The following is a 15213-nucleotide window of genomic DNA, read 5'->3' as shown; positions in this document are numbered from 1 at the left end:
GTAACTGTTAAATGAGAAACTATTTTGTTCTGTAAGCCTTCATGTTAAGTGAGAATAACAGCACGATTGGAAGAGCGTAGTCAATGTCACTGAACTGTGCATGTCGAAATTTTTGAAATGGTGTATCTTTGGCTATGTGTATTTTCACCAGAACAAAGGTTGAGAAGTTAGAGGGTTGACATGTTGTGGGGTTGTTAACCAATGTCATAAAACAATATGTGTACTTGTTTCATGAGAAACTGTTTGTTCTGTAAGCCTTCACCTGAAGTACAATTAAAAAAAAAGAGAGAGAAAAAAAAATTCTTGTAGGCTAAATAAAATTAACACTTGAGGTTTTTGTTGTTCCACATAGTACTTAATGTACATTAGGTAGGTCATTTTCCTATAGCACTCAATGCTGCTGTCCTTTGGTGGTTTTCTTTTGTTTAAGTGCCACTGTTATGGTGATCATGTTCTAATTATTGGCATGCTTTAAAAAAGATTTTCCAAAGCAAAAATACTTTAGAAAAACTTCAGCAAACTATTAGAGGATGAAATGGAGTAAGGGAGTTTATGGTAGCTTGCCATCTCCTTCTTCTCCAGGTTGCCTTCTTCAGTGTTCGTTTTGCTCAGGGATTGGAGTTTTTTTTGTTTGTTTGTTTTTTAAAGATTTTATAAACAGGGGATGTGAATTCTAGCTATGTGCCTTGAAGTCCTTGGGCGCGGTTGACAGTTGATGTATATCCAAAAACGCACTGCCATCAGGTCGATTCTGAATCATAGCTACCCTATAGGACAGAGTAGGATCGCCCCATAGGGTTTCCAAGGCTGTAATCTTTCTCCCTTGGAGAGGCTGGTGGGTTTGAACTTCTGACCTTTTGGTTATCAGCCAAGTGCTTTAACCACTGCACCACCAGGGCTCCTCATTGATGTATAAAACCAGTGTAAATTTAAATGTAATTTACTCACATTTGAGACCCAGAAGAATTTGTCCTTACATTGCAATAAAAAAGTTTCCTGCATGTGATCTTCATTTTCTATCCGTAGTTATGAAACTTCCTCACTGATGGGGAACACCCATGTCGTGTCTATATATAATCTCAAAGTAGTTGTGAGAATATCCTTTGGAGTGTGTGTATAACCATTAAAGGGTAGAATTTTGCATGTGCATCAGTGACTTTTATTATTTTAATAGTGGTAACTAGTTTCAGTTGCTTTAAAGGGTCATATGGTTAAGAAATACTGAGATTTCTCAGGATTCTAAACTACAGTGTTCATTTCACCAGTTGTGAAAATTGTGTTGCTGGGAACCAGGAGAAAGGAACATTTCAACAGGATTTTGCTATCAGCAAATCTGTTTTGGTTTCCTGTTTGGCCCCTAACTATCAGCTACGTTTGTGCTCCTGCCTTTAGGTTTCTCCTTTCTTTTACCACAGGAAAATTGTCAGGCCTCTTTTTCTAACATTTTCAGGGCCCGCCTGACAGGGAATTTTCTAATTGCCGGAACAGCTGGTAGGAGAAAACTTTTCAGGGGCTTGGCCTTCCCTTTCTAACTTAAGTTTTCAGTCAGAAATTCTGTTAACATCATGGTTTAGTAGCCATGTTTAAGTTTTTATCTTTTCGTGTTCCCTCTATACAGGTAAGCTTTGTTCAACTTCTTTAAAGGATAAAATGTTTTAGTTGGAGATAACTATAATTATACTAATTAATTCAACAGTCCCTTTTATTTGTTCATTTAAGAAGCTTTTCAAAATTCAAAACTGTTTTTTATAGAACTATTAAAGGATAATATTTCTACATATTGAAAGTAAGCAAGTTATGTCTGTTAGATATTTCAACTCTGTGTATTTTTTGTAAGCTTATTTCTACATTGGCTTTTTAGTCCTTGAGTAATTTTGATCTTGATGGTGTTTGTAATTTTGTATAATACGAATGACTCTCATTAAACCAGGCATGAACAAAAGTGCAGACTTGATTGTATTCCAGAGATTAGTATAATGGAAGCAATATTTTGACGAGTAGAATGCGTTATTTGAAATAGTCAGAAACTTTAAATCACGTATTTGTTGAAGTGGTTCCTATAAAATTTTGAAAGTTTTTAATCAACTCTACATTTGAGTAACTTTAAACAAGTAATTTTATGTAATTTAGAGCAGGAACAGTTTTCAAAAAATTACTTTAAAAGGTGCTGAGTGAATAATAACTTGCGTTATGTTTAATCCAAAATCCTGATAAAAGTGACTTGATATTTTGCCTTGAAAATTGTAGTATCATGTTGCCCTTTAAAGAGAATTAAATTTGCTGATTGATGTTTCTGATTTCGGGGAAGGGGGAAGTTATGTGCTCTTCATGGCAGTGATTAAAAATGTTAGTCCAAAGAACTAGCAATGCTGTTTTTTCTGATATAGATACGAGAAGCTGGTTTGTAACACTCTCTTAAAGAATTAGGTTAAATGAAAAATGCTGACCATATTTATCATTCCATTCGCAAATTAAGTGAGTTGAATTTGGTTGAATTGTAATCTAGAAGAAGGTGAAATGTGATTTCTCACCACTGATTGAATAACCAGCCTCATTATGTGCCACAGCCAAATAATTTTTATATATCTTGGTCACCTATAAAAAAGAAAGATAACATATCTTTTAAAAGAAAACTGTATGTTATAAAATTATAGATTATCTATATAGAGAGTGATCCTTAATTAGGGAATTACATTTAAGGAGTAAACAGAGTATAAGTACACATTTTTTCAGTTGTAAGGTCTTTTGTATGTTGGACCAAAACATGGCTACACATCCATGGTTTAAAAATTCTTATTTATTGGCTTTTACCAGGGAACATTTCAGTATTTTACTTCAAACTTCAATAGTATTTTCTGACATTCAAAACAATTTAGAAAATATAAATGCTTCAAGAACACACTTCCTGACTCAAGGGAGGAGAGGAAAAAGGAAATTATGTATACAAGGCAAGGCATAATGCCAAATGTTGAATCATTCTTTAAAATCAGTTAATATCACCCAGTTTGTTTTCTTAATGTTAGCATTTTACAATATTCAGTTTATATAACTCAGATAAGGAGCATTGATTTCAGGTCCTTTAATTTTTTTCACATTTTAAGAACAAAATTATAGTTTTCCCTCTCAACTTGGAAAGGAACCATTGAGTTAATTTTTTATCCCATTAAAGGGTAAACCTTAAAGACCATTTAAGGGTAAGCTAAGATTTTGTTGTGTCCTGGAAAACAAACTACGTAGCTTTCTTTGTGACTGAAGGAACGTGAAAAGATCCACCTGTCCATGAATTTTCTTCTGCTATTTTTCTTTGATGTCTAAAATGTCAGATTGTACAGAATTCCTAAACGTTTTTTAACTCATTTGACTTTGTTTTATCTATCATGGGGTCACATCTTAACAGGTCTTTAATAAATGTCAAATTCCAGGGAAATTCCTAGAAATCAAGGGCTCTTTTGTATCATAGTATCGCTAACACGTAGCACACTGCATGGCACGTAATTTGAATTGCCTTCTAACAAAGGAATGGTCCTAACAGAATATGTCATAGGTTAGAAGCATTTTCATTGGGACCAGGTCATCAGGAAGAAGCAAAAGCAAGAGAGCTACCTGAGTTGTAGTTACTTCTCTGCCTTCATCGCTTCCTCTCCTTTGCTCTGATCCTAATGCTGGTCTCCATGTATGCTCCACGCTGGCCTTTGCACTGGCTAGTCCCTCTGCCTGGAATGCTCTTTACCCAGATGGCGATCTTCCTCACCTCCTTTAGGTCTTTGTTCACATATAACCTCAATAAAGCTGACCCTGACTCCTTTATTTAAAATGGCAAGCCCCCCCACTTTCCACCCCTCATTTCTGATCCCCTTACCCAACTCAGTATCTTTTTTCCATAGTATTTAATCATGTTCCAGCACCAATTTTCCTGTTGTTATTGTTGTTATTATTTGGTCTCTCCATTAGAATTTAAGATTTACAAAGGCAGATATTTGGGTTTGTTTCATTTACTGTATATTTCAGGCACCTAGAAGAGGGTCTGGCATATATTAAGTGCTCAATAAATAAATGTTTGAATGAATGGCTGAATTATGAATTCCCATACATAGCCTGAGGGTATTGAACACCTAGACTAGGGTGGCAAATGTCTGAAAGGAGATGGAAGTGTAGACGAATGATACTAGATTGTGCTATAGGCCAACTACCTGCCTCAAAACTTTGCCTACAGTTAGACCTTTACTTACCAAATAAATATAAGCTTTGTAAAAAATAATGATATGGAATTATTATAACGATGTTTTAAATGCATGAAATAAGTTTTTATGGTAATGAATGGACAGGTATGCACGTATCATTTAAGTTACAGTTGTGACAGAACATTAAAATATATGAGCCTCACAGTAATTATTATGTACACAATTTATATCTTTATTAATAATATTTTTCCATAAAAGTTTACGTAGTTGTTTAACAGTGTACTTGCAGGCAAAAACCCAGTTTTACAAATGTCAAACCGTAGTTTTATGTTTTCATGTGACAGATTTATGTGGGTAGCAGGTGATTTAGTGACGTAGATATGCTTGTCACATGCTCATGTCAATCTCTGTTCTTGGGTTATCAGTGCCTTCTGAAGCTTGATACCCCTGTCTGCATCCATCTCATTGGATTGCATGTGTGAGGTAGAAGAGCACAGTTGCTTTCCTACCTGTTGTCCAAGGTTGCCTAATCATTAGGATTATGTCCTAGAGAACTTCAGGTTCACTTCTAAAACACTCATGGTCCCATGGCTTAGAAAAACTGGCAATATTGAGCATAGTCTGAGCATTGAGTTATCAACCAAGGATATTTTGCCCGTTATGCTACTGTGACAGCACATACACATAAAAGTAGACAGAAAATAGTTTGCTGGTGTGATTAGCAAAAAAAAAAAAAACTTAGATTTAAACTTAGAAGGAACAAGAACTGTGTTTAGGGCAAAACAGTGGCTAGGTTTTGAAACTTGGGCCAATGTCAAACTCATCACAGGCATTGATCTTTTCTCTCCACTCCCAAGAACATTTTCTGTACTCTTGGGCCCCAATGTAAAAAAAGATTTTTTTTAAATTCTAGTTAGTGTCCTCAGTGGAATTTGGAATGATTGCATTCATTGGGGGAGTGGGTAGGAGTGGAGGAAGGTGCTATTTAAGAAAAAAGGAACACTCTGAGAAAAGGATTACTTCTAAGTTTATTTAAATATAAGATTTGCCAGAATTAAAAAAAAATCAGTATGAGGTTGGGAAGATAAAGTCAAGGAAGCCTTCAAAGTAGAAACAGATAATAGGAGTAAGAAGATAAGTGGCATAAAGGATTCAGTTTCAGAGAGAGAATGAATATCCAGCTAATGGAGGAGTTGCAAAAAGGGAAGCAGGAAAAATGGATGGAAGGAAATTATCAAAGAAATGTGAGAATTCAAGTCTTCAAATTAGAAAGTTCACCAAGCATGCAACATTCTGAAGGAAAGAACACCCATATTTATCTCGCTAGTATGGATATTTCGGAAATACAGGAACAGAGAAAATCCTTAAAGCTTCCAGAAAGAAAAAGCTGGTCACCTACCCAAAAAATGTATATCAGGCGAGCATTACACATCTCATCAGCAGCACCAGCTGCAGGAAGGCCATGGACCAATGGCGTCAAAGTTCTGAGGAAAGATTATTTTTATCCTAGGATTTGGTACCAAGCCAAACTACACAAATGTGAAGACAAAATAGAGACATTTTCAGACGTTCAAGGTTCGGAAAGTTTTCTTCTGTATCACCTTTCTTAGGAAGTTACAAGGGAGTAATCTAAAAAAGAAAGAGACATGGGAAACTGAAAAGAGTGGATTCAACCAGAAAAGCACTAAAGAGATATGCCAAGATGACAACTGTGTAGCTGGCCTAGCAAACAACCATCCAGAGTGCCGGGGAAGAGAGGTCTTCAGGAGAGAAAGGGGCTCTCCAAAGAATGGAAAGTATGAGTAAGGGCTAAGAAGCATTTAAAAACAATAGAAAATTAACCTCTACCTCCCCCCCCCAAAAGGAGGGGCTATTAGAAACAGGAAAAACACAAAACAGAATAAGAAATTCATAGTCCAAATAGGAATCAAAGTAAAATTTAATCATGAATTTAACTATCTGATGAAGTATTAAAAAGGGAGGTGTCTTAGTTTATCTAGTGCTGCTGTAACAGAAATACCACAAGTGGATGGCTTTAACAAAGAGAAATTTATTCTGTCACGGTCTAGGAGGTTAAAAATCCAAATTCAGGGTGTCAGCTCCAGGAGAAGGCTTTCTCTCTCTGTCTGCTCTGGGGGAAGGTCCTTGTCATCAATCTTCCCCAGTCTGGGAGCTTTTTAGCACAGGGACCCCGGGTCCAAAGGACATGCTGTTCTCCTGGCTCTTGTTTCTTTCTCTTCTCTCTTTTATATCTCAAAAGAGGTTGGCTTAAAACACAATCTAATTTTATAGGTTGAGTCCTGCATCATTAACATAACTGCCATTAATCCCATCTCATTTAACATCATAGAGGTAAGATTTACAACACATAGGAAAATCACATCAGATGACAAAATGTTGGACAGTCACATAATACTGGGAGTCGTGGACTAGCAAAGTTGACAGATATTTTGAGGGGACACAATTCAATCCATAAAGGGGGGGAAAATACGTAACAGTCCCCTTGGATTGGCGTGGGAGTCATTGTTATGGGCCAATATAAGCAAATTGCATGTACTACCTAGTATGTATGTGAACCGTATTTTTTATTGTCATGATAATAAGGATGCCATTGTATAGGCTTTCAACTTTTAAATCCGGCTATGGAGAGAGCATGGAGGGTTTGGCTGTGGGTTGCAAGAGAGAATGTTAATTTTCTTAATAACTTTAATAAAAAGGTAAAAATATAGCTAGCAGCAGGTGGAAGGGGGTGGGAGTAAGTATGAGGTGAAGAATGCAAGGGCACTGTTAGCTTTCTTTTACAAAGTGAGGACTTGAGATTCTGTCCAAAACTGACAGAAAATTCAAGAGGTTTATGTAAAAGCAATATAATTACCAAACAGTGAGGAGGAAGCTGGTGGAAAGAATGGGCATAATGTGTTAGCCCCTCATCTTTCTTATTTTTATTAAGTCAGTAGGCATTGTCTTAAGGTTAAGGAATTAAGTTTATCAAAGTAAGTGCAGAAAGAACTAATTTTTCAAAAGGTCTAGGCATGAGGGTGAGAGGAAACTTGCTTTTCATCATAAGCTATTCTGTTACTATTTTATTTGTTATCCATGGGCATGTATTACTTTGATATTAAAAAAAATGTTTAGGGATCAGGAATTAACCCTGGTTGACTAAAGTCTATGTGTAAGGGAATGTTGGGAGCTAATTCCAGAAGATAGATTGAGGCCATATTGTAGAGGGCCTTGAATGCAGAGGTGAAGTACTGCATTTCATTTTGGAAAACAGAGGAGTCCTGAGCAGCCTGGTCATATGATTGGAGCTGTATACTTTCTGAAAATGAATTTTTCAGTAGGGTAAATTGGAGTGGGTAGTGCAGAAAGAGGTATGAGTAACCAAGCTAGTTTCAGTTTTCTACACAAAAGATAATGAAGGCCTGTGATTTGATCATGCCATTGGAAATAGAAAATGAAAGAATGTAACATATTTCTAGGAACATACTTGGTACATAGTAGGTGTTTCAGGAGATGTTTATTAAATGAAGGGATCAAAGGGAGACGACTTTTTTTTAGTAACTTGCTTGACCTGGGAAAAGAATGGTAGTTACCAAAGATGAAATCTTGCTTTAATAGTTACGACTGTAACTACCACTAATAGAGAAAAGATTGAAGTTGTCAAAGATTTCATTTTAGTTGGATCCACAATCAACACCCATGGAAGCAGCAGTCAAGAAGTCAAAAGACATATTGTTGCACTGGGCAAATCTGCTTCAGAAGACCTCTTTAAAGTGTTAAAAAGCAAAGATGTCACCTTGAGGACTAAGGTGCGCCTGACCCAAGCCTTGGTGTTTTCAGTCGCCTCATACGCATGCAAAAGCTGGACAATGAATAAGGAAGACCAAAGAAGAACTGATGCCTTTGAATTGTGGTGTTGGCAAAGAATATTAACTATACCATGGACTGCCAAAGGAGTGAATAGGTCTGTCTTGGAAGAAGTACAGCCAGAACACTCCTTAGAAGCAAGGATGGCGACACTTCGTCTCACATACTTTGGACGTGTTATCAGGAGGGACCAGTTCCTGGAGAAGGACATCATGCTTGGGAAAGTAGAGGGTCGGTGAAAAAGAAGAAGACCCTCAATGAGATGCATTGACACAGTGGCTGCAACGAACGGCTCACGCATAACAATGATCATGAGAATGGCGCAGGACCGGGCAGTGTTTCGTTCTGTTGTACATAGGGTTGCTATGAGTCAGAACCGACTCAACGACACCTAACAACAGCAACAACTGTTTATGTGGTTACTGACCTGATTGTAGTTCACACTATGTAAGAGTAAGGCTTGATCCTGTGTGATTCTGTATAACTGTTACAGTATGCAAAATGTTTATAATTCAGTGATCATTCTTCCAAGTCTGTGTTGCATTTTTATTTGTGATGGGTAAGTGTAGTATGTATGTGTTACTAAATATAAGATAAAAAAAAAATACTGTAGCCTGTAAAATCACATTCTCACCCAAGAAAAGTTGTAAAAGGTGTAGAATGTTACAAAGTATAGCTCTTCACAACCTCATGATTTAATGGTTGCTAGATTCCAGGTAGACTCTTGAAAAGGTAGTTTTCTCCATAGGAGGCTAACTGGCACATGCTGAAATCAAACCCATCAATTTGGCTTTATGAGTTCAAGCCTGTAATCCACTAGTCAATATTTTGGGGTACAGAAAAGAAAGATAAGAACTTCTTTATGAAATTTCATTTCCATGTATAATGTGTATAATTCAGTAGCACAAAACTATGTGTGTATAATTTATAAACCAATAACTATATAACTGTGTAGTGCGTTCTAAAAAAATTTTTTTTTTACTGATAAAGATGTACTACCAAAAGTTCAGAGACAACTGCTTTAACCAGCTGAGCTAACTGACCCAAGACACAGACCAATTACAAAGCCCAGAGGTATAAGTCTATGTTCTGTCCATTGATCTTAGATGGGAAATCACCAACAGTCCCTAACAGTCTCAGTGGGGTACATTGGTAAGAGCTTTGTTGTCAAAGTCAGAAGACCTGGAGTTACTGACTTGTGATCTTTAGGAGTCACTTAATCTCTTTAAACTTCAAAATGTAGAATATTCAAACTATTTTGCATTTAAGAGATCTGTCAAATTTCTAGTGGTGAATGGGGGAGTACAGAGAGAATTCTGAAAGGTTATGGCTTGCTGTAGAGTTTACTCCACTCTGTGTTACTGTCACCCTCTCTAACCTTAGTATGTGGCCAAAGATTTTGTTGTGAAGCTTAAATATAAGAGAAAGGATGAAGAAGGCACCTAACACAGGCTTGATTCATGGTGGATGCTTCATAAATATTTGCTGGATCTGAATCTTACTTGGGAAATCCTACATATACCTTGTTATTTGAAAAGTTAAAAAGAAAGAAAGAATTTGGTCATTTGCTTCCTGCCTTTCCTATTGTAGCTACTAACAGCTGTCATTCCTCATGCCCTTGTACATTTGGGGAGAAGGGGTGCTCAGGAAGGAGGTAGATTTTAGAGTCCGCTAATATTTGATTCTACCCTAATACCTACCGCACAGGATGGTTGTGGAAATTACAGGAGATAATGCATGTGAAATTACAAAATATAGGACTAAATAAAATATTAGGGGATTATTTATTATTGTTGCCAATGTCCCAAGAGAGTCCAAAATGGTTGAGCTGCCTAAGTAGTAGTACAAACTACAGCCACTGTCTCAGGTTGTAAAATGATGGGCCTGAATTCCTTGTTTTCTTCTTATGGGGGCTTTTTGTCCTTGTACTACTAATTTTCAAAAGCTTCCACATTAGGATATCCTGGTATTTTTTTTTTTTTTTAGAAATCTTTCTAATTCCCTATGTTGCCAACATTCTGTGAGTATCTCAGAAAATGTTAATTGAGCTCAAACGTTTATATACAATAGCAATAACAATAATGAGTTGTTTTAATATAACAGATTATACTAATAGTACGTACGCATCTAGAAGAAATGAAATGGCATTATATTCAGCAAAATAGAAATGGCAGTCTCTTTTGGACAGCCTTAGGTTTTTTGTTTTCTTGGATTTTGTTTTTCTTGTAGTTTTTGGCTATATAATCAAGTGCCTTGTTAAATAAGATATACTTTCTGTGCGGTTCACAGGATGAATAAGTAATTGAAATCCTTATGCATATTTATTATCATCAACCTTTCTCTTTCTGCTGACACCTTCCCTCAGATATGCTGACATATTCCCTGTCTTTAAAACTGCTTTTCTTAACCCCAAGACCCTTCACTGTTCCATTGTGGTGAATAGTCATTTTTTTCTGTGTCTCATCCTCCACCCAATGTTAAATCTTTTCTGACTTTGTGTTTTAGAGTTGTTCCTTTCTCTACTCTCACATCCCAGGTAGTCCTAGAAACAGAAAGTAACTTAGATATTTCAAACAGGAAAAAAAAACTTAAAGTGTACTTACTGAAATGACCATGCTGAGGGCAGAAATCTCCACATTTACCCTGGAATATTTTCAACTGCACTGCTCTCCACAATAAACAGGGTTCTTTTTTAAAAAAAAAAAATATATATATATATATATGTATGTATATATACATATATATACACATACATGTATATATCTATAGCATTGGTTCTACCTAGTACAACCGCATGTCAGATCACAGCAGAATTCTCTAGTCTGTTGTTTTCAGACTTTTTTATACACTCCACCCCCTCTCCATGAAACTATTAATTCTGATTATCTCCAGTAGGGAGAATGGAGACTTGGAAATGTTCATATCTAATTAAATTGGCCTACATGATGGGTTGGCATTACTCTATGTTGGACATTTAACTTCAAAGTATATTTGCTTGGTGTGTTTTCTGTTTATTTGGTAGGTCAACAAAGGGTGGTTTGTGAATGTTAATTAGAGGGTTTCTAATATGATATGCTAAATTAATATTACTTAATTTCTAGCAGGAGAAAGTAACTCTCACTGGATGTTCTCTTGTATTTGACTAAACAGGAAGAAGGCAGCATCAAAGAAATTGCAATCACGCATCATGTAAAGGAAGGACATGAAAAGGCAGATCCTTCTCAGTTTGAACTTTTAAAAGTATTAGGGCAGGGATCTTTTGGAAAGGTAAGTCATGAGTGTGTTTTTTAAAAGTTGGTTTTTGGAATTCATGTAGATTTCTTACACAGAAATGAAAATATTTTATGAAATGCTACTAGTCATCCCTCTAAGCAGTGTTTTGTGTGTTTTTACATTTCTATCAGTTAAGTGTAGGCAAGTGAATGATGTCATTCAAAAGTACATTGGAAACTTTAGTAAATTGGCAGTATTCGCTTCATGTTCATTTTATCAAGACCATCTGACCTCCTCTGTAGTCGTACTTCTTGAATGACTAAAAATCACAGGATATTCCCTTGATAAGCTGACCTCTTTTTGAGTCCTTGTGTGGAGTTAGTAGGTGATCCATCATGCAGTACATACTGATCATGCAGTACATACTAACAGTACATCTCAACCTTTTCCTCCAAAGTATCCCTGATAAGAGAAGAAAGCAAATGAGGAGTACTCTCCTAGAACTAGGGTCAGGGGTTACCACAAGCCTAAAATTTTTTGGACTTACAGCTTGTCTTTAAAATGAACTCAAAGTTTGCATTCTATTCAGAGTATCAGTGTTTGTTTTTAATGTCAAAAAAAATGTTTCCCAAAACCACCAAATAAAAATTTCTCCAGAAGGTGCAACATCTTTTTCATTTTTCAAGTATTCCTTGGCTCCTTGCTACTCACCTCAGGATTACTTCCTGCACCCCATTTTAAGAAGTAGCATTATAACTGCTATTACTTGATCTCTCTAAACCATTCCTCGGCAAGAGGAAATTTCTGAGATTGCATTTCAACTTCTACAGTGCAGTGATTCCTTACCACCTTTCTATAAGGAAACATTTGAAGATACCATGCTTCGCAATCTTCCAAACAGCATTAGTCTAGCTCTTGTGTATTTTAATGGGACGTCAGTAATTCTTGGAAAACATAGGTGATTTAAGTTGTAGTTGTAAACCTCCTTCAGACCCAAAGTGATGCTTTTAATCCAAATATAGATTAAGAAGCCAGAAGAGCGTAATAATGGTTGCAAGTTTGGGCTCCAGTCAGCCAGACTTGGGTTCAGTTTTTTTTTTTTTTTTTAGTTTTTATTCTTCTACTTACTCTTTATGTGTGCTTGAGTAAGTAACTTAACCTCTTGGAGCCCCATTTTCCTCTTTTAGCCAATCATTAAGTGTTCCTCAGGGTTCAATTCTAGGCTGCACTGTCCTCACTCCATAAAAAAAAAACCAAACCCATTGCTGTCGAGTCATGACCCACTCCCTACTAATTGGTTTTCTCTGTGCCCACTATTTTTAATTTTAATTCATATACAGCTGATGTAACAGGTTTATATCTCCAATCTAGATTGCTTGTCCAAGCTCTGAACTCTGTATACAGCTGATCTTTTGAGTTTCCCATTTGTATGTCTCAAAGGCGTTTTAAACTGAACATGTCTAAGACCGACCAAACTCACAGTCTTTCTCTACTTCCAAACCTGTCCTATTTCATTTCTCAATGTCACTGTGAATGGCATCCAGTTCAGCAAGCCAGAACTGTGGGAGGCATTCTTAACATATCCTTCTCATTCCCCCTCCCCTTCCCAGTCCCTGTGCCAATCTGATCCCTTACCAAGTCCTGTTGATTTAGTAAAGATCTCTCCACTCATGCCTGTTCTCTTCTCCACTGCCACCCCTCCAGTCTGTACTACCTTCATTTCTCCCTAGTCTGTGGAGGGAGTCGAAGTCACCTAATTGGATCTCCCCAAATTTATTCAGTTTTTGCCTCAATCCATTATTTATATGGCAGCCAGCCTATCCCTTAACCCTTCAGTAGCCTCCTTTTGCTCTTAAGATAAAGACAAATTCCAAGCATAAGCTTATATACTTTTCACTGTCTGAATTATAGGAGCTCCGGTGGCATAGTAATTAAAGAACTCGGTTCGAACTCACTAGCTGCTCTGCGGGCAAAAGATGTGGCAGTCTGCTTCCGCAAAGATTACAGCCTTGGAAACCCTATGGGGCAGTTCTACTCTGTCCTGTAGGATCGCTGTGAGTCAGAACCAAGTTTGATGGCAGCGGGTTTAGTTTTTGGTTTTTATCTGCATTCTGGCCACCTTGACCTTCCTTTTCAGTCCTTAAGCATGCCAGGCCGCATCCCACTAGAAAGCCTTTCCACATGCTGTTCCCTCTGCTATACTCGGCCCTCACCCCCACCCCTTCATCTGCTTAGCTCCTCTCAGGTTTATGATAGTCGTCCCAGTCATTCTGACTGGTTATAATCCTCTGTTATACCCTCTTATAACTGACATTGTATACTTCATCTTCATAGCACTTGCCACAATTGCAGTTCTTCATTTGTGTAATTATTTGTTGATTGGTTGTCTCCCCCACTGGACTATATATGTTCCATGAGTGCAGGGGCCATGCCTGTACCATGTCTCAGCACTGAACCAGTGGCACAGTGCCTAGCATATAATACTAGAAAGAATTAATGAGTGAATAATAGTCCTGACCTCATAGGGGTGGTAGTGAGAATTAAATGATATAAGGCTAATAAGCACATAATATCTGGTATTAAATTGTATTATCATGCCACTTGATAAACCCAAATAGATGGGTTTATTTTTATACATTAGATTTTAAGGGCACACAATATTTAAGATGTTATGAGTTAGCATACTTCTCCCTTTATTTCTTTAAAAGTAACTTAAAAACCTTACTATAAATAGTAATCATTAAAAATAGGGTGTCTCCTTTCTTACTCATCCTAAAAGGCCAGTCTAAACCAAGGAAACAAGGATGACCTGTCAGAGCCTAGAATAGCTTCCTGGGGGTGTTAGAAAGGTCAGGCCAGCTCTGGTGAAGGAAAGTCCCATCGCATCTGTGACTGCTGCTGTTCCTGCTGGGCTGGTGACCTAGCCAGAGAAAACACAGAAGGAGCTCCTGAGCAGAAGCACAGGGCTGCGTCTCTGACCTGGTTCATGTCCCAATACCTCTCCTGTGAAGCTAGGCAAATTATTTAACCTCTCTAAGCCCCAGTTTGGACAACTATAAAATAGGCATTATTTAGTCAGCCGGCCTCCCAAAACTATTCATGATCATGTATTAGAAATGCTTTGAACATGAAAAAGTTTCAAAAAGTGTTAAGAAGCTGCTTTCAAAGAACAAGTGAAGAAAGTTTGGAATCAACAAGGAGAGCTTTATCTTGTAGCATAGAACAAAAACTCTTGATTAGGAAATCTGAAGGATGAATAATTATCAGATAAATCGTAATTATCTCCACCTAATTAGAATTTATTTCTATTCAAAATAGTAATAACCTCTGATTAACTTTAACATTTGAACATCACCCCACCTTAGGAACCACCCTGATTAAGAGTGCTTTTCTCTACCTAGGTTGACTCCCTGCTAGCTGACTGAAAGGCACTAAAGGGTGGGACGTAGTGAAGAAGGAAGGGGTGATTACGGGGTTTCTGTGCCAGTTGTGCTCTTCCCTTGATTTGACATCATTGGCCATTCCCTTTGGGAAAGTCTCTCAAGTGAAGGTCTCTGCCTAGCCCCTAGAATCAGTTGAATGAGTCATTTTTTTTATTGTATGCCAACAGTCTAGCTTACTAATGCAGACCATTGAGAGCTGACCCTAAAGCTAATTCTTAATTGTAATTGGTTCTTTTCTTCCCACCTGTGACAGCTCAATAACAAAAGAATGGGTAGGGGAAGGAAAGTTGAAACTCAGGTCCATTTAGCGGGTCTGTTTAAAGATTTGGTAGAAAAGATCATGAAACTAATGATGAAAATGAGTAGGAGGGATTTTTTGATAGTTTTGTATTAGCCGTGTTTTAGCATGACCATGAATTATTTAGCACAGACCTTATTCATTTTGCATAAATCCTACACTATATTTTTTTTTTAATATTTTATTGTACTTCAGGTGAAGGCTTACAGAA

The 15213-nt window shown here is 37.1% G+C and overlaps 1 protein-coding gene across 7 annotated transcripts in view; it reads left to right on the top strand.

Annotated features, from left to right (window-relative positions):
* The window catches only part of RPS6KA3 (ribosomal protein S6 kinase A3), a 110161-nt gene that overhangs the window by 49402 nt on the left and 45546 nt on the right, over window positions 1-15213 (top strand). For 5 of the 7 annotated variants that reach the window (XM_004382840.3, XM_023737283.1, XM_023737280.1 and 2 more), the window contains one exon: window positions 11199-11315. In XM_004382840.3, coding sequence (XP_004382897.1) covers window positions 11199-11315 — 117 coding nt within the window. Of the gene's footprint in view, window positions 1-237; window positions 1619-9038; window positions 9123-11198; window positions 11316-15213 lie in introns of those variants that run through there. The other 2 variants (XM_023737285.1, XM_023737284.1) reach the window with 2 other exon arrangements.

The sequence above is a fragment of the Trichechus manatus genome, unplaced genomic scaffold, assembly GCF_000243295.1.
Source record: "Trichechus manatus latirostris isolate Lorelei unplaced genomic scaffold, TriManLat1.0 scaffold00100, whole genome shotgun sequence".
Taxonomy (NCBI): Eukaryota; Metazoa; Chordata; class Mammalia; order Sirenia; family Trichechidae; genus Trichechus; species Trichechus manatus.
The sequence above is the reverse complement of the archived record's forward strand: the minus strand, read 5'-3'. Positions and strand labels throughout refer to the sequence as shown.